This window comes from Lissotriton helveticus, chromosome 9, assembly GCF_964261635.1.
Source record: "Lissotriton helveticus chromosome 9, aLisHel1.1, whole genome shotgun sequence".
Taxonomy (NCBI): Eukaryota; Metazoa; Chordata; class Amphibia; order Caudata; family Salamandridae; genus Lissotriton; species Lissotriton helveticus.
This window is the reverse complement of record NC_136070.1, coordinates 399,302,189-399,321,031: the sequence shown is the minus strand read 5'-3', so window position 1 is coordinate 399,321,031 and position 18,843 is coordinate 399,302,189. Positions and strand designations below refer to the sequence as shown.

Genomic DNA, 18,843 nt, shown 5'->3' with positions numbered 1-18,843 from the left:
AACGGGTCATAAGATATTTCGGTAGACCCAAGAAAAGAGCGTTTGCGTAATCCAGTCGCGACCCGATTAGTGCCTGAACGACTGTTTTCCTGTGGTTGAGTGATAGTAGAGGAAGAAATTTCCTCAACATCCGTAAGATGCCGAAGCATTTCCCAACAATGGACAGGATGTGAGGTCCAAAAGATAAATCACAATCTACTATCACTCCCAAATTCTTGGCCTTAACAGCGACCTTGTCAGGGGGAAACATATCCTGCGGCCACCAAGATTTCCAGTCATGTTCCGGTGCGCAACCGAAAAAGAGCAACTCTGACTTATCAGAGTTGCATTTTAAGCCATGACCTCTGAACCACTCAAACACCGCACCAAGGCAATCCCTGATCTTTGTGCCATCAAATGACCCACCCCTGTCACATGTGAACAGGAGTTGGGTGTCATCGGCATAAGACACGATCTGGGCGCCGAAAGATTCCGCGACTTCCGCCAGAGGGGCCATAAAGATGTTAAACAGCATAGGGCTAAGAATGGAGCCCTGCGGGACTCCCACCTCTAGCGGAGCCATATCAGCGGAAAAAGGAGGCGCCCAGATCGTTTGTCGGCGGTCGGCCAGAAATGATTTTAGCCAGTTCCACACCGTTCCTCGAAGGCCACACTCCCAGAGTCTTACAAGGAGGACATCATGAGGAACGGTGTCGAAAGCCGCCGACAAGTCAAGCATGACTAACACGGCCTTTCCCCCCAAATCGAGTACTTCCCTGATGGCATCAGTGACCTCCAGCAGAGCCGACTCCGTGCTAAAATTAGCACGGAAGCCGGACTGCGAGGTGTGCAACAGGTCGTTTCCTTCGATGAAACTGGAAATTGTCCTGTGCACATAACGCTCGGCCACTTTTGCCAGAGCAGGGAGAAGGGAGATTGGCCTGTAGTTGGCATGTATGAGGGGGTCCAAGGTGGGTTTTTTGAGCAGTGGTAGAATCATGGCCCGCTTCCAGGCCTGAGGCACCTTCCCTTGTCGACAAAGATGTGTTCAGCAGGGGGTTCACCAAGATGTTAATGGTGGATGCCACTTTCCCCAAACATTTAGCCGGACATGGATCTAGAGGAGAGCCGGATTTCAATTATATTAAGAATGTTTGATTGATACAATGTCACCATGCTTACTTTTATTTACAATCACTGCCTACCATGCAGATTTCTTGTAGTATATCAAGTTTTCTCCTGGCTGTTTTTTTTACAACAGAAAGAAAATGTCACACAGTCCGTGCTAAACATTTTGATACAGTGAAAAGGAAACTAATTAATTAATGTCTTTTTATTATTAAGTTTTTAAATAGTAATTTATTGTACTTTTATGATTTTATTACGAAATCGAATAAAGTACTGATTGATTGACTGACTGTCCAGTAATGAAGCACCGTGTAACTTTTTTCTTGCAAGGATTATGATCGATACGAAGCCGAAAAGCATACGATTTAGTATTTGACATTAAGCTGTGGAAATATTATATGTACCTCTGCTATTTTAAATCGATTTACAGAATTGTAATTTCTGTTACAAGTGTTTATGTAATAGTTAACATTTCTATAAAGTGAATTCTTAGAAATAAATAACAAAAATCTGATCTAGGTATCTGAATATGTCCAACATATGGTCAACCTAGACACTGATTTTTCCATTACCTTCATTGGGTAATACAGTACTCAATGAAGGAAATGCAGCAGCATATACAAAGGTCAAGACCTGATTATCAGATGAATCACTGCTGTTGAAGCATTGTGTGCCCTCATGTTCTCCTGAGTATTTAGGCATCTTCAGGGGCCTTTCTGACCTATTACATGTCTGATGTTGGTGGTGAGTTTCTTCCCCAAAGAGGCCTTGAAGGAGGGGGAAGGGTTGTCTTCTTGTTTTCTCATTTTTGGGCCCATCTCCTGACTCTGATCTTTTACGCTGCCAAAGAAGTGGTTGCTATTCAGAAGATGAGGTCTTCTGGCAATGCGTTCAAGTTCTGGGATGTGAAGGTCTTTTGTAAAAAAGGCAAAGACCATTAAACATGGAGAGGGCATAAGGAGAGTTCCTGTTGAATAGAGAAGGGGTGATACATTTGTGGTGGTCAGTTGCAGCAATACTGAAAGCTGTAATTCTTGAGGTAAGTTAGGTGTCAGGTAGAACAGTTAGTACACAAATGCCCCATTCAGTACACAAAAGAATAAAGGCCTTCACTAAACAAGCATTTGCAATGCAATAGGTCTCGCATTATTAAAGATCGAACTATTGGCATTGCTAGTAATAATGCAACACCAATAGCTCAAACATTCAGTAATGCGAGACCTATTGATCGAATTACACCAACCGGGTCAACAAAACACCAACCGGTCCAAGAAAGGGCAAACTGAAAGCGCAGGAATCTACCGAGCATTTTTATGTAAACTTCTGTCTTCTTCAGTGGACAAATGGAATTCAGTGACCACAGATTAGAAAGAAAGAGGTAAAACACTTGACTTGAATAATACTTCAGTAAGTTAATGAGTTTGCGGCGGAAACAAGCCCGTATGCAGCCTTCAATGAATAACCTTAAAAAACGCCAGTGAGGCCAACTCGGCTTTTCATGCTCCCGAAATGGATAAAACTAGTACAAATGAGTAGGATGATAAGAGCGCTGGTTATCCAAGCACGACATATAAAAAACTGTGTGAGATGCATGCAAGGCGGCAGATTCAGAAAGAAGCAACCGCCGCCACTGAGGCCGCAAAACTAGAAAGAACCAACCACCGCAATGCCTAATCGGCGTGAATAAATAAAGTTGTAGTGTGCAGCACTAAAAAGACAAGCATTTACAATGCAATGGTCTCGGCAATATTATTGGTAGAGCTATTGGTATTGCTCGTTATTTTTTTTATTTTTTGTATCCCTGAATAAATGGCATGGTTATTTCTACTGGCATTATTTTTTTTTTTTTTGCATATGTGATTCCTATTGCATTGGCAGAGAGAGGGTGAGGTATTGAAATAGAGAGAGAGTGAGGTAGTGAGAGAGAGAGTGAGGTAGATAGAGAGTGAAGTAGTGAGATAGAGAGAGTGAGGTAGTGAAAGAGTGAGGTAGAGGGATGTTGTGAGGTAGTGAGATATAATCATAGAGTGATGTTGTGATGTAGTGAGGTAGAGAGAGAGGTTGTGAAAGAGAGTGAAAGTGAGTTAGTGAGAGAAAGAGTGAGGTAGTGAGATAGAGAGTGAGTGATGTAGTGAGTTAGAGAGAGAGAGTGAAGTTGTGAGGGTGTGAGGTAGAGAGGCTAGGCTTTGCCAAAAATGCGAGCAAGTATGGAGACAGCAGATCTCGAAGTCTTTACCTTCAAACGGAGCCGGCGGCAGCAGTGATCTCGGACTCTGGTGTGTGGCAAACACACCGTGCCACATACACCTGATGTTTACAGAGGTTAAAATGAGGCCCCTCTGTCAGACCCTCTGCACACTGCCAGCAGGAAAGCCATTTTTTTCGACAGTGCCAGACAGGCAGGGAATCCACTGAGATTTCCCCTCTACCGCCGCCCACACCTTGGGCTCTGAATCATTTGTTTGTGGGGAAGGGAGTCCGTCTCCTTTGAAGAGGAATCTGCCAGGAGCAGGGCTTCCTCGCTGCTCTGCGGCAGCAGCCAGGATGGCTCTGTGTGGGTGTCACTGGCATCGACAGGCAAGGATAGCCGGGCTTCCACCGGCCTGCAGCGGCCCACGCAGCGCGCGGGAGGGGCGCGAGGGGGCGGGGAGGTGGGCCAATGGCTGGACGAAGTGACGGCTACAGAGAAATGGAAGGAAGGCTACGGCTTCCGCTGGCCTGTCGGTGCCTCTGCAATGCGGGGGAGGGGAAAGGATAGAACTAGAAAATGGGGAGACGAGGGAAAGAGAGAGGAGGGAAGGAGTAAGGGGGGAACAAGAGGGAGGGGGGAACAAGAGGGGGGGTCAAAATAGACAGACGGAAAGAATGGAAGATGGAGAAAGTGGGCGGAAGCGAAAAGGAAACGGAGTGGTCGAGACAGTGAGCGGGAGCATGCATGAGTGAGTAAGGGAGCGCGATGAAATCAGAGTGAGTGAGAGATGCATATAAAAATGAAGAGTGAGAAGCTGAATTAAAGAGAGTGAATAAGAGAATCAAATGTAAAGAGAAACAGCGAAAGAAGACTGAAGATAACCGAGGGAGAGATAGGACAGTGTCCATTTTTTAGAGCACATGCGAGGAGTGTACACAGAGCTTGGTGTACGTTCAAAACCTTTTCAAAGAGGTGCGGCGTGACTGCCTAGAGCATAGCTACTTACAGTGAGGCTTCGCCAAAAATGCGAGCAAGTATGGAGAAGGCAGATCTCAAAAATGCGAGCAAGTATGGAGACAGCAGATCTCGAAGTCTTTACCTTCAAACGGAGCCGGCGGCAGCAGTGATCTCCGGGCGCCCAGGGGACAGGAGGGTGGGGGACTGGGTAGAAGAGGCGGCGGCAGGGTCCTGCGGCATAAGACGATCGATCCTCACCTCACCGCAGACTAGAAAAAATTGCGCCCGCCAGCTTCCGAATTTTTCGGATTCGGGGGCGTGGTTTTGCTGTTTTGAGTGACAGACAACGTCACTGTCTAAAGAACAGCAAAACTTACGCCCCCGAATCCGAAAAAGACGGGGCTAAATCGGAGTGACGCATCTCTCCTCCAATGGCTGGCCTCCGTTATAGGAAGCCAGCCAATGGAGGAGAGACAGGGCAGGGAGGCGGGTTCCAAAGCGCTACTAAAGAACATTAAAGCGCAGCCTTTAGGTCCGAGACCTAAAAAACGAGTCGGGCGGAAAAGTATCACCGCCGCTACTCGTAACTACAAGCTGGAAAAGCTCTGAGTCCTGGTCAGAGCAGCGTGTGAAGGTGACGGACGGCTGACTCCTGCTTGCGCCCGACATATCCACTGGCCCCTCACTCTTCAGTTAAATACCATCTACCTTCATTGACTAAGGGGGCCTTATACTGACCAGGTAAGTGGGGGTTACACATTGGGTAACATTTTGAGGTTGGGAGGAAACTGTGCCGCACTTTACTTCATTTAGCATACAGGTACTACTCCGCCGATCATGCCAACGGCCTAGCAAAACTGGCCAATCACGGCACGAATCTTTAGTGCACGTTGTTTGTGGTTGGCTCGGCGTGAACGGGTGCGTGCAGGAAATGCGACCAGTGGCGCTCCGTTGAAAAGTGTAAGTTCTGAAACGCGCTGCACGTGGCGGGTGAGGACAGGGCGGGGCGCGAAAAGTCAGCGAAAAGTGCCCTTCTCAGGGGTATAGCTATTAGAGGCCCGGCGCCCCACTTTGGAAGAGTCCGAGGACCGGCAATGTTCCCAGCATTTAACGTTTAAAAGGTAAGTTTAATGGAACAGACTGCCATGGTGTTGGGGGCGGACACACATGTATCTCTGTAGCAATTGATAGATTCAACAGCTGGGCTAGTAATAGCGTTTCTGGGTTTGTGGGCAACACCTCTATACCGCCCAGATGCATGGGTCTAGAGGAAAGAATTCAAATGTTTGTTGCTTGGATTTCATCAGGGTTTGTTGCTTAACTAATTGTTGACATGCAGGGAGGATTTATTTTAATAAAATAGACATTTTTCTTGCTCTTCCCGTTCGCTGGAGGCATGCCAGCAGTTACGACATATAGAGTTGCTAAAGTGGCTTTATTTCAGTAATAACGCGATTTACAAATGTTCTCCTTATATACAAACGCGTGCAGGCTAGTAAATGAATAAGCAGGGTGTCTGGCTTGGTTCTAGGAGGCAGGCCACGAGCCATTAACAGGCTAGGCACGATGAAAGCAACAAACATCATGCAATGATATAATAAATGCAACTCCTATTAATGGAAGACTGAATATGGTATTTTATTACTGAGGTCACTGGCTTGACTATGAGCAAATACCAATAAGTGTAGAGGCTCTACGCCTCTGTCATGACAATTGTAAAACAGTTGCATATTCACCCATATACACAAGTGCAGTGCAGGGCGAACTGCACGAAGTTCACATCGGTTAGCGTTTATCATGAGCACCCGTAGGAGACTCGTTCAGCAGGAGAAGGGTTTACAGAAGACATCTTTAACACAAGTCTCCCCCCCTTCTCCCAGCACTCCCGATTGAAATGGAGTAACAAGCATTTTCTAAAAGTGAACATGACTTACTCCTGAAAAACCTTGTAACTTGCACATAAGCATTGATTCACAGATGCTTTACAGAAAAAAAAAAAAAAACACAGAAGGCACCAAGCGGCAGTGAAAAGCGATCGCAAAACTGAAAGCGATCGCTATTGTAAAACAAACTCGGGAGTGGTGTGACGCGCCACAGCGAGACATGTGGTTTCAATAATCGCGACCGTGTCTGGGCACGATAATTGAAACTACATGCCATGATGCACGTAATAGACACCAATAGGCCAGGGGCGGGGCAATGCGCCCGCCTCTGGCCAATTGCGTGCCTAAAAGGAAAAGCACACGCACAAGCGATTCCTAGGGCGATTTTGAAACCCCCTCCAAGAGGTCTCTCGCTGCACGAGCACTGCTGCGCACTGCAAAGCTATGCGCGAGACCTAAAAAGGATTACATCTCGCAAAGCAGAGGGATCTAACACCATAATGTTTTTTTAGGTCCGCCCACAGACCTCTTCAGCTTTCTCGCAAGTCTTGTGTAATCAACAAAAAGTCATGAATAAAAAATATATGCTCATACACATACCATGAGGAGCATTTTGTCTGACCACTTTATCTATTATTCTGTTCAACTCTTCATTCATGAATCTGTTCTACTCTCATTCGCATTTTGTTTCAGCCCATCACAGCATACAGCATGGGCAACTAAGAGTGCAAGCCTTTTGCCTAACCACATGCGCAAATCCACCTAAAATAAAATGCGCTTTAGTTCCAGGGCTGATAGACAAATAGATTAGTTGGCCAATGCTTTTTTCTTTAGATTTGTTTATACTTTTTAAGTCATGATTGCTTGTTTAAACTAGGTCAACAGTAATTTAAAGCCAATAGTACATTTTATTTAGGTCACAGAGCACATTGTACTGGGATGTGCAATAATACCAAAAAGGCTATGCTTACTCTAATTACACTTGCCTGACAGGCAGCATGAGTGGAGCACACAACTTCCATGTTTAGGCGTGCGCATTATTTTCTTCTTTTTTATTTTTGGGACATATGCTTGGAATACAATATATAAAATAAAAATTAGCCAGTATGCTCAGATCAGACAGGTTGGCTTTGCTAATGCTTAATAAAAATATTTTTTACGGTGAAGCATCCATCAAAGTAAAAATCCAAGGATATTGCCACGTACATATAGGAAAGAAACATTGGCTAAGCAAACAGGTATGGGATTAATGTGCTAACAACTGCAACATCAGCACATTAAAGAGAGAGTCAAAGGAGGCAAGTCAGTATGAGCAGGCAGTTGTAAGGTAGCCCCACATGCAGATCATTGCAAGCACTCAGCTGGAAACAGAATAATACACCCAACCAGCCAATAGCATTATGTGAGGTAGGAAGACTCCACTGGGCTGAACCAAGATGTGATTGCCATGTGATAAGCAACGGCTAAAAGAGGCTGACTGACAAAAGTCAAAGATTGGAAGGGGCAGACCCAATGCCCACTCTGTGCCAGATTTACTAATGCTTTGTGCTAGTACAACGCAAAATGGCAGCAAGTATTTACTTCCCAGCATAAAATGTGTTCTGAGCTGGGAAGGTGGCCTTTTTCAGAGTGGCAAATACACTATGCTTCAAGGGGGTGTTTTGGGGGGTCTGACATAAAGACCAATCAACCAAGGTAACCTGACCGGACTTTGCATGAGACCGAACACCAACTTGGTGCAAGCAAGGGTGAATGCATCAATTTCCCATAGTTACTTGTGTGATGTAGTGCTGTACAGTGTACATCTAAAGCATCTGACCCTTCTGCCGTTGTCTTTGATAAGGAACATTCAACGAGCGGGCACAATGCCTTGTCAGCAGTCTTCGGCGCCACAGAAATACATTTACAATTTTAGTAAAAATTCCATTCTGCGCCATGTGTGAAGTTGTGCATGGCACAAAGTAGCGATTTTTTCGTTGGTGTGAGGGATGGCATCAGCACCATGCCAGTCTTAGCAGACATGGGTTTGTGTTGTAGGTATGTATCGCTGTGCAGGGTGAGCTGTCCCTCAGGCTTAGCATTCTGCTCAGAGAGTTCTCTAAGCGATGTGTTCTTTCATGGAGCTCTGTGCTCTTTCATGGAATGTTATTCCTTGAATGTGTTGTACATCTTTTGTGATGGTGTGAGCCTCCTCACGTGCTCAGTGTGTTATATGCATTTTGCTTCTGTTTGAATGTGGATGTTACAGCCCATACAGCCCTTGGTGTTGGTTAGCGCAGTTACTACTGAGCGGCCAATTCAGAGGGTGCGCTGACTGTGGGCTCCTTGGATATTACTACTTGTTGTTGCTACAATAAACATATTGGAAAACCTGCCTGGATTTTGTGTGGAATTCCTCACTGCTGTATTGCTGATAATCAAAAGTTTCCACATTTTGGTCGCTGCAGCGCAGGCACTTAATAGATTTTTTGACACCTTCATCCCGAACTTGGTGTCGGGAGGTGTTATCTCTGCCAACGCTGTATACTGTATTTGCCCTGCAAGTTTTTTTATTTGCAGCCTAGGCTTGCTCTTACACGCGCAGCACTTGACATTTGATTAAGGCTATGTGCATTGATACGTACACATTAATTGGTTTCTAGAAGGCTCCTCATGTCTTTACACTCACGGCGGCCATATTCATTTGGATTTAGATCAATTATGGCTGCGCAATTACACACATTATTACCCTGGCTGCCATATTCTATTGGTTGGGGTTAGTAACTATGCTGCCATCTTGGATTGGGCAGTCGTTACACCTTCTTCAATTTTGAGACTACTTGTGGATGGCGAGATCTGTGGAAATTATCTGCATGTGACTGTTAAGGCTTTGTTACAAGTGCAGCAGTCTATTTTTAGACTTATCACCTGGATTCTTACTTGCATCATCACTTGGATTCATATTTGCACAGATCATGGCAACACTGCTTTAAGTAGCTTACTGATATTGAATTGCAAGGTTTGTGGATGTTTCATTTGAATTGGCTACAGTGTCTGCAACACATTTTGCGTATATTGCTCCATTCCTGCAGAACCTTGGGAAACCAGCAATCAAAAAGAGCATTCAGCTAAGATCTTTTGAAAACGAATTGAATGCTGTCGGGGCTGATGAGTTTGATCTGAAGCACAAAGCTGCTCTTCTTTTTAGTCACTTTGGTCCTAAGGGCCAACAGATTTCTGATAATTTACCCAAAGTTGTGGGACCTTCTGGTAAGTCTGCTGATTGGAATCAATTCTCTGAAGCTGTTACCAGACTCAAGAAAAAATTTGCGGAAGAACCTAGTCCATTACTTGAAAGGTTTAATTCCTTTAAAAAGAAACAATCATCTGATGAATCTACAGAAGAATTTGTCGAAGTGTTACGGCTGTTCGTTGCAATCTTCAATTTGGAGCATCCCTTAACACTTATCTACAGAACCAGTTTGGTGGCAACTGTTTTTCTATGACGATACGGGAGAGACGCCTTAGCTGCAGGGATCATTCATCAAGTGATTTCCTGGATTTAGAGAAGAGTATTGAACACTCGATTGTGTCTACTCCCAGGATGACTCAGAAGAGTGCCATACCTTCTCCACTTTTATGAATGCTGTGGGAACTCCAGAACACGTTGATGTAATTCACTTGAAGTACAAGAGTTATAAATCTATGTCTCGCAATCCTGACCATTTTTGTTTCAGGTATAAGTCCAGGTCACATTTAAGTAATTTTGCCATATGTCCTCCTGTTGCACCATATGCTAGAAATGTGGGCACTTTCAAAGTGTGTGTGTGTGAGATGGATAAGAATTCAATGAAGGGGCACAGCAGTGATGTGTCTGATATTGACAGTGTGTTGGATTTCTCAAAGCCTGTGTCAAACCAGGAAGTGGATTTAGTGGTGGCTGGTAAAGTTAAGGCATGTATTTGTCAGGTAACTTTGGGTAGTGCCCTCACTCTTGATGAGATAGTGGACTCTGGTGCACCCAACTTACATGGGGGGGGCAAGTGTGAGAATGTCAGATGTTCACCCATGATGAACATAATTTTGACATGGTGGGTTTCTTTGAAGAATATGTCACATGTTTAGGTAGAAAAACCTTCACTAAGGTTAAAACCTTCTGCAACACCTTAGCTTCTTTCTTCTGTGCAAAGGTATCTCGCATCTACGATGCATTCGCCCTGTGGCCCGTAAAGGATACGAGTAGTTCCACTACTCAAACTAACAGAGATATGGCTGGTCCAATAGCTCCTAATATCCCTTTCAACTTCTGATCTGGCTCGATTCTTAGACTACCTGCCTAATTCTCACAACCAGGTTGGCAAACTTCTATGTGCCACTTAAACTGGGTCACTGATGGATCCGTGCACCCCCTCTCCCATTAACTCATACAGCAATGGATCCTACTGCACAGCAACCTACAGATATCTATAATCTTATCCTTAAAACCGGAACATTTCCTAAAATCTGGACAAAGACTTCCATTCTGCCCTTGTAAAAAAAGAAAAACAATCTAGACAAATCGAACCCAAGAAACTATTGCCTGATTTCCCGATTGCCCTTACAAGTTAAACTGCTTGCAAAGTATATGAACCATGAACAAACTACTTTCATTAACCCTAATCATATCCTGGACTCCATTCAGTACGGATTCAGGAGCCAGCACAGAGCTTGCCTTGATCACTGCGATCGAAGAAATGAGTCCCCGAGGAGATAAAGGAGGGAATGCAACCTTGATCCTGTTGGATCTTTTGGCAGCATTCGATACAGTAGACCATGGCCTCGTGATAAGTCGCCTCCACGAAAATCGATATAGGGGTGCAGCCCTCTCATTTGGCAAATCATTTTTGCAGACCGAGAGCAAACTGTGGAACTGGATGGCTTTGCATCGCACATCTTTTAGCTCCCATGTGCAGTTCCACAGGGCTAGTCACTTAGTCCCACCCTCTTCAATTGATATGTCACCCCACTGGCCACGTTAATTAAATCATATGGCTTTGTTATGTTATCATATGCAGATGACACGCAGATTATTGTCTCCATTTCAAATAACACTCAGGAGACAGCCCATAACTTCCAAACCTGCATCCAAGTAAGTAGGTGGATATCAGAGAAATGCTCTAAAATGAATTCAAATAAAAACTATGTATTGCTTTTCAGCAGTAATACTCCTATTTGGTTCCCCATCTGGTGGCCTCAGGAATTTGGCCCTCTCCCCACTCCAGTCACAAAGGCAAAAAAACTTGGTAGTTATTTATGATACAACTCTGTCCTTCTCCCCTCATGTAAAGGTTCTCACATAGAAAATTCTGAGATATTATTTCCCTTTTATACCACTCGACTTGCAAAAAACAGTGGTCTCTGCACTCATTCTATCCAGGCTGGACTATTGCAATGCCCCTTTTGCTGGCATTCAGAAGGGACTCCTTATTAAGCTCTGTCTAGGCTAGAAGCGGACTCCACTTTGTCCGTCTTGCTGGGCTTATTATCGCTTGGATCTACTAAATGGAACGTGGTGCATACAGAAACTTTGTGCCCTGATGAAGTTCCTATAAAAGGAACAAAACGCGTTGGCGGTTTCCTGTCTTTTTTTATTCAAAGAAGAATAAAGGAATTTGAAAAGATCGTACTGGCTAAAGTGTGACTTCATCCCTGGTGCTGCCCCATTTTTTCTTCAACTCCTTAATAAGCTGCAGGTTCTTCAGAATTCTGAGAATCTTCTGCTCTTCGGGATTACTAGACCCGCTTCAGCCAAACAAGCCCTCAAATCCTTTTTACTAGCTACCCGTGGAGAAACACAATGACTTCAAGGCTCTTTGTATTGCATTTAAAGCCCTTCATAATCATTGCCCGGATTATTTAACAAACCAATTTTGCTGGTATGTCCCCCCTAAAAATCTTCGGTCCTCTTCTTACAAGCTTGTAGAGGTGACCACATTTCGACTCTTGAACTGGGGAGGCAAAAGCTTCTTTAACGTCACTGCCAGATTATGGAACTGTTTTCCCATCAAGCTAAAGAACTCTTCTGATCTTCTCTCTTTTAGGAAAGGCCTTAAGACCTGGTTATTCACCCCAAAGCTCTACTCTATTACATAAGCTCCAAGTATCACTTGACTGCTACCTTAGGCTTCGGTTACCAAGCACCTAGACGACCTCTTGGTAGTAGCTTGCGCTATACAAATAAACGTTATAGGACAATTTAAAGCACCACAAAGTTACGGAAACACAACATTTAGAAGAAAGCTAGGTCAACAGATAATCTTAGGTTGCAGTTCAGGGGCGTCACACAGAATGGCAAATCCCCACCGTACACCCCCAATCCATTATATGCTTAGTGCCTCTCAATTCAACTGCAGTGGAGGAGCAAATCACTGAAAACAACAATAATACCTCAGAATGAGGCTTAACTGCTAGTGTCGCCCTCACCCTGGCATGGGGCTCAGAGTTCTCTTAGTTCTGTATGACAACCATAGGGAGGAAAACAACAAAATAGAAACGATTTTTCAGAAAACGGGAAAGGGGAGGAGAGGAAAAACTCAAGGTATTTCTAAAAGAAGCATTGAAGAGGCATGTAGAGGTAAATGAATTGATAGACAAATGTGCGGTGTGAGTGTTTTATGGAATTAGGTGTTGAAAACAGTGGCATTAGCCTCAGATAGGTGGCATTATAGGACTCACCTGATACAGTGTGTGAGAAAAGACGGATTATTTGCGTTTAACTCAGACTATATCTCAGGCAATCGACCAGATAGCCCCAGAGAAGTTACAAAGAGTAAAAGCGCTGGGGAAGGGTGCACCCTGGTACACTCCTTGTCTGAGAGTATATAAAAAAAAGCTTGGTGGCGTGGAAAGGAGATGGAGGAAATCAAAGGATGAAATTGACAGGGAGCAATATAAAACCTCATTAAAAGCATATAAGAAATGTATGTTGGTAGCTAAACCTGAATATTTTGATATCCGCATTAAGCGTGCACATAATGTGCAGAAGGAAACTTTTAATATCTTGTCAGAATTGACAAAGAAACCGGTAAATGCGGATACAAAGATTGAGTGTAATACTTTCCAACATTACTTCTTAGAGAAAGTAGAGAGTATCCTCTCTGAAATTAAGAGCAATACTGTAAGTGGGTTTATCCCACGGCAGAACGCCGAAATGCCTCAGGACTGCATTATTTCGACCTTTCCAGAGCTGGATTCTACTAAGCTTGAACATCTTATGTCCTCTATAAAATCAGGATCACCGGCGGATCCGTGTCCCCCAAGTATTTTCCAGGTAGCACTATCTATCTTGGCAGACCATATTGTCTCCTTCTTAAATAGCTCACTGCAGATGGGCTATCTCCCAATGAGGCTTAAAGAAGCCCGGGTCCGACCCCTGTTAAAAAAACCAGGAGCGAGGAGGAGCCAAGAGGGCGACCGGGATGGCTGCATAAACGCTCGGCTCCGTGAGCCCTCTCACCCCGCACATATATCCTGGCAATTATCCTGCGCAATAACTGCATATCTAAGTAGGCGAAGGACACCGTTCACTTACCGTCTGCTCCGTAGGCTTCTCCATGCGGTAGACCCGAAGATATGTCCCCGACTGTTTGGCGGCCTTCACTGTGCCGGGACCGGGATCTCGAGTGAGGAGAGTATCCGGCCGCGACTGCAACAACAGCGGCCTCTGGGGAGTCGGTCGGAGGGAACCTGAGATCTGCTGGCCAAAGGCGACAGTGCCGACCTCCTCCGAATAGCAGATTGCTCTGCGGGAAGTGCGATACAGCAGGACCGGAGGGAAACCATGATGCCCGACCCCCCCTCGGTGTGATGCCAGGGCATTAACAACTTCTCCCGGGACCGACGGGTGACTCCCGGGGAGCGGCAGAGATTTTGTTTAGCCCTTTGGTGACCCTCCGTTGAGATACCTGCTTTGATTTTTGGGGTCCTCCTGTGAATCCTGTTGCATCCTGGTGTGGGGCCCGGTCCTGCGGTGAGATGGAGAAGGAGGAGGCCGTAACGGCTAAGATGGCGGATGGCACCATTTTCCGCACCCCTCATCCGGGCAGAGAAACCGCTGTACAAGAGAGTCCCGGGGGTTGGCAACATGAGAAAGGGCCAACGTCCAGAGATGTACTGGCTGCATTAACAACCCTGCAAATTACCCTGATCCGGGAGGCCCGGGAACTGGGAAGAAGGATGGCCGCCATTGTTGCTCCGCCGTTCCACGTAGGCTTGGTTCAATCTCGTGTAGGCGCCGATCTGCCCGCCTCTGTGTTACTGACGAATGCCTCCGCTACGTTTAAGTCCGTAGAGTCGCTGATGGACTTGGTTCATGATATTGCTGTGGATACGCCTGTTGCACGTGTGATTGACTCCTTATTATTATTATTATATCTGATTTTATAGAGCGCACAGCTACCCGTAGGTTTCCCGGCCCTTGGGGCCCTTGTCTGCTTGGCGAGTGATAGAACGACCTCGATCCGTGTTTTGGGCTGCCCCGGAGGTGTTTCAGTGCTCGCCGCACTGTGTGATTCTTTTTCCATGGCTGGCGAAACTGTGTTCGGACTGGAGGTTGTTCTCGCTGTTGATATTGATACAGACAGATTCCCGCCATGCGTCTTCGGCGGGGTTCTGGTGGCTAACGTCCCATGGAGCAACGACACTTCCCAATCCTCCTGGAACATTTGGACCCTTCATGCTATTTTGTATGCCGATTGAGAGCGAGACATACGTTGGTACTATGGATAGAAAAGGCCAGGGGTGATCAGTTTGGGACATGGTGGGACTTATTGTTGTTTGACGGTGATTTCAGGAACACTCAGCGGGGATATAATTGATTGTGCTATAAATGGTTACTAATTTTCATAGTCCTTCTACCATTGCTGTTAGACGACTATTGCACGCGGTGGTGGGGAGGGGCCTGGTGGCCGGGTCGATGGTCCTTCTCCAACATTTTTTTCTTCTTTTTTCTCTGTTCTTCTCTATATTTCGGGTTTCTTAATTAGGGCGACAGGCAGGCTGCTGGGGGGGGGGTGGGGGGGGGGGGGGGGGGGTAGGCCGTAACCTTCTGCAGGGGTGCAGGGTGGAGGGTAGGGGGATGGGATTGTTTATTTGTCCTTTCTTTGTCTTTATGGCCCTTTGTCCTCTCTTTTCGATGTCATCGTCTTCTATGTTTCCTACAGTGTGTTTCGCTTTGAGGGACGGGGCATAGCTCGCAACGAACTGTATGTGTTTTTTATAACTATCCTGCCCCAAAGGCCCTACCCCCATTACTTCGAATGCATGTGCACTGCTGGCGGGTTTTCTGCTTTTTGTTCGCTATCGTAGGAGCGTGTATGATTGTACGGCATTGAGTCTAATTTTATTTTTCTTTATTGTAAAATGAACCTTCTTGTATCCTTAGTCTCACATTGTAAATTTACACATATGTTATATCCTGGACGATCATCAGACCTTGATTTCTGTGCCGCTGTCTTTTTCTATAATGTATTGCTCTATTTCCGACTTGAATAGCGGCCGGCCGGATTGGTTGTAGGCCCATGTTTGTATTTCCTTGCTGAAACAATAAAGGTTCTTTAAAAAAAAAAAAAAAAAAAAAACAGGAGCTGAACCAGCAAATTTAAAAAACTATCGACCGATTTCTCAGCTGCCATTTCTGTCCAAAGTTTTGGAACAGCATGTGCTACAGTCGATGTCTGCTTTCCTGGAGTCACACAATCTTCTCCAGGGGCGTCAAGCAGGCTTTCGGGCACATCACAGCACCGAGTTGGTGATGCTCTCGGTGTTGGATGAGCTCAGGGACATGGCTGACAGTAGGAAACCAAGTGCCCTGATATCTTAGATCTATCAGCGGCATTCGATACTGTCAGCCATGATCTGCTCCTGGACAGACTGGCTGGGTTTGGAATAAAGGACACAGCTTATAAATGGCTAGAGTCCTTTTTGACAGGGAGGCGGCAGAGGATCCAACTGGGAGAGGAGATCTCTGAGGTGGGCAATGTGGATTGTGGGGTCGCGCAGGGCTCTGCGTTATCACCGCTGCTCTTTAACCTCTACCTGCAACCCCTTGTTGAGTCCTTAGTACACATGGGTTGTCGGGTGTTTAATTACGCTGACGACACCCAATTGCTATTTAGTATTGAGAACTCTAAAGGAGCACAGTTACATGTGCAGGAGGTTCTTAGGTATACAGTCAGCTGGATGACCAATAACCTGCTGAAAATCAACCCCGAGAAGACGGAGGTTCTGGTGGTGTCAACTGGCATATCACCGTGGGGTGATCTGTTTTGGCCAAAAGAACTTGGGCCCACTCCAACACCAGTGCCAAATGTTAAAAGTCTGGGTATAAAAATTGACAAAGAATTGTCAATGACTGCCCAGATTTCAGCCGTCGTAGGAACCTGCATTGGCCTAATCAGGCAATTACGTAGATTAGTCCCTCTTCTATCCGAATCTATGCTTCGGACTGTGGTTTCCGCCACAATATTATCAAGATTGGACTATGGCAATGTCTTTTATTTAGGCCTACCAAAGAATTTGATAAATAGATTGCAGGTTGTTTTGAACGACGCTGCACGTTTAATCTTCAAGCTTCCTAGAAGATCTCATGCGTCCCCTCTATTGTTTAAGCTTCACTGGCTCCCTGTGAAACAGAGGGTGGAATTCAAAAGCCTGTGCATTGCACATAAGGCAATATATGGGCAGGCACCTGTCTATATAAAGGATCGTTTGATGCCTTACAATCCGAAACTATCTTTAAGATCGTCTGATGCTCAGCTGCTGACCTGTCCTCGCTTTAAAATGGCTACAAAAGGTGGAAGGTCCTTCTCTATACTTACTCCACTGTTGTGGAATAAGTTGCCAGTTTTCTTGCGCAAAGAGTCCAATCTTCTTTGCTTTAGAAAGCAGTTGAAAACTATCCTGTTTAGGGAGGTCTTTGGATCTAAATGTTAATCTGTACACTACTTCATCTTTTCTGCTGGTAAGAATATGGTGTGGTTCCTTTGGTCTAGAGCGCCTCGAGACCTGTTGGTGAGTTGGCGCTATATAAACCAAAGTAACATAACATAACATGTGCCCAACATGGAGACAGGCAGTAGCTGTTTCACAAGTCCAACTAATTCACGTCATACTTAAAATTAACTAGCTTGGGAAGCACAGACCACTTCACTACAGGAATGCGAGCGTGATCCCTTCTTGGCTAATATGCAGAGTTGTGGGGCCCCCATCACTGTTAGAAAATGATCGTGCTGCCTCCTATCAAACGTGCAGAGAGGTGCGTTCAATCTAGTAGAGATGGAGCTGTGCATGTTCTTGCTAAGTATGTCCGGTATGAGTGCGCTCCGTCGATATTACTACGTGTTGCTGTAATAAACATACAGTGGAAACCTACCTGGCCTTTCTGTGTTGTTGCCCCTGCTACAGTCTGGACTGTGTTTCCCCTTAAGGCAACACAGAGCAGGAAATCTGCCATTGTGCGACAACTTAATGAAATTGCTAGCAATAGGCAAGTTTTACAGCTGCACTGTCAAAACCCAGATGTAAAAAAGTTAACACTATACAATAAAAGGTTGGGCTGCACATAAAATTGGAGAATATCCACTTCCATAACTTATGACATTGAAGTGACGCTAGAGGGCAGCACACTCAAAGCTTCAAATTACTTGTTTTCTAAATGAGCAGGTCACTGTTATGACTAGTGTTACGTCTGGGCAGTGAATTTAAGTAATGGGCGGCTTTTACTTCAACAAAACAATGCACTTTTGCTTGTTTTAGTACTCTCTGACAGTATTTACTAAAGGGAAAAAAGAGAAATCCAAAAACAGTAGTTTGTCACAGAAAGTACAATCATTGCTGTCACCCAGTCACGGCCGGTTTGTCTTTCGAACACCCGGGCAGTTTGCTAGAAAGAAAAGATTAGAAAGCTTGCTGCTGGGCTCACCTCTCCCTCGGGGGTCCTGGGATGTGATCAAACCTCATGTGCGAGTATTTCACAAAACAGCAGAAAACCAGGAAGGCGAGGACTGCCACGGCCAGGACAGTGAGCAACAGCCACGAAATAACGCTCCATGCATCCATGTTCTCAACCCGGCTGGTGGTTCTTTAACTATGGCGAGGGAAAACAGACTCAGGAAGGGCTATCGCTTTAAATTCTGAAACGAGAAATGGAACCTGGGTAAACCAGCTAAACGATTGGGTGGAGGCAGGGGGAAGGTCGGGATGCCGTCCAATTAAAACGTGATGAAAAAAAGTCGCACTTTACAATGAAATCAGTATAGGTGTGATTGATTATGAACAAATTACCAAACTGATTCAGATTCCATCATTACTACAGGGGAAGACCGAGCATTAATCTCTAAAGTTCTTTATTAAAAAATCAAGAAACGACAAATACAATAGGTTTGGCTTATAAATTGAGGCAATGCTTTATTAATTGTATGTTTGGATGATTGAGTAAATGAATATGAGATTGACTCTGCTTGGATGAATGAGAGTGCATAGACAGAGATGGATGTCCATGGATGTGTATGCGTGGAAAGATTTATGTGGACTGGACGACTGTGTGTGTCTCATGTTGGGGCAGAGACAGTGGCGTCACTAGGGTTGGTGTCACCCGGTGCGGGTAACTCATGGCAGGGAACATGGCAGCTCATGGGGTTCGTGCACCTGCTGCACAGTAAAGTAAATCCACATTTGTAAAGCGCACAA

At 45.2% G+C, this 18,843-nt stretch overlaps 1 protein-coding gene across 1 annotated transcript in view; it reads right to left on the bottom strand.

Moving 5' to 3' along the window:
• LOC144781362 (cholesterol 24-hydroxylase-like) overlaps window positions 1–18,277 on the bottom strand; it is a 272,481-nt gene extending 254,204 nt beyond the window's left edge. The window contains exon 1 of the mRNA XM_078660153.1: window positions 18,077–18,277. Within this exon, the coding sequence (XP_078516279.1) occupies window positions 18,077–18,213 (137 nt within the window). The 5' untranslated portion in view covers window positions 18,214–18,277. The remainder of the gene's footprint in view (window positions 1–18,076) is intronic.
• Window positions 18,278–18,843: the final 566 nt, after the last annotated feature.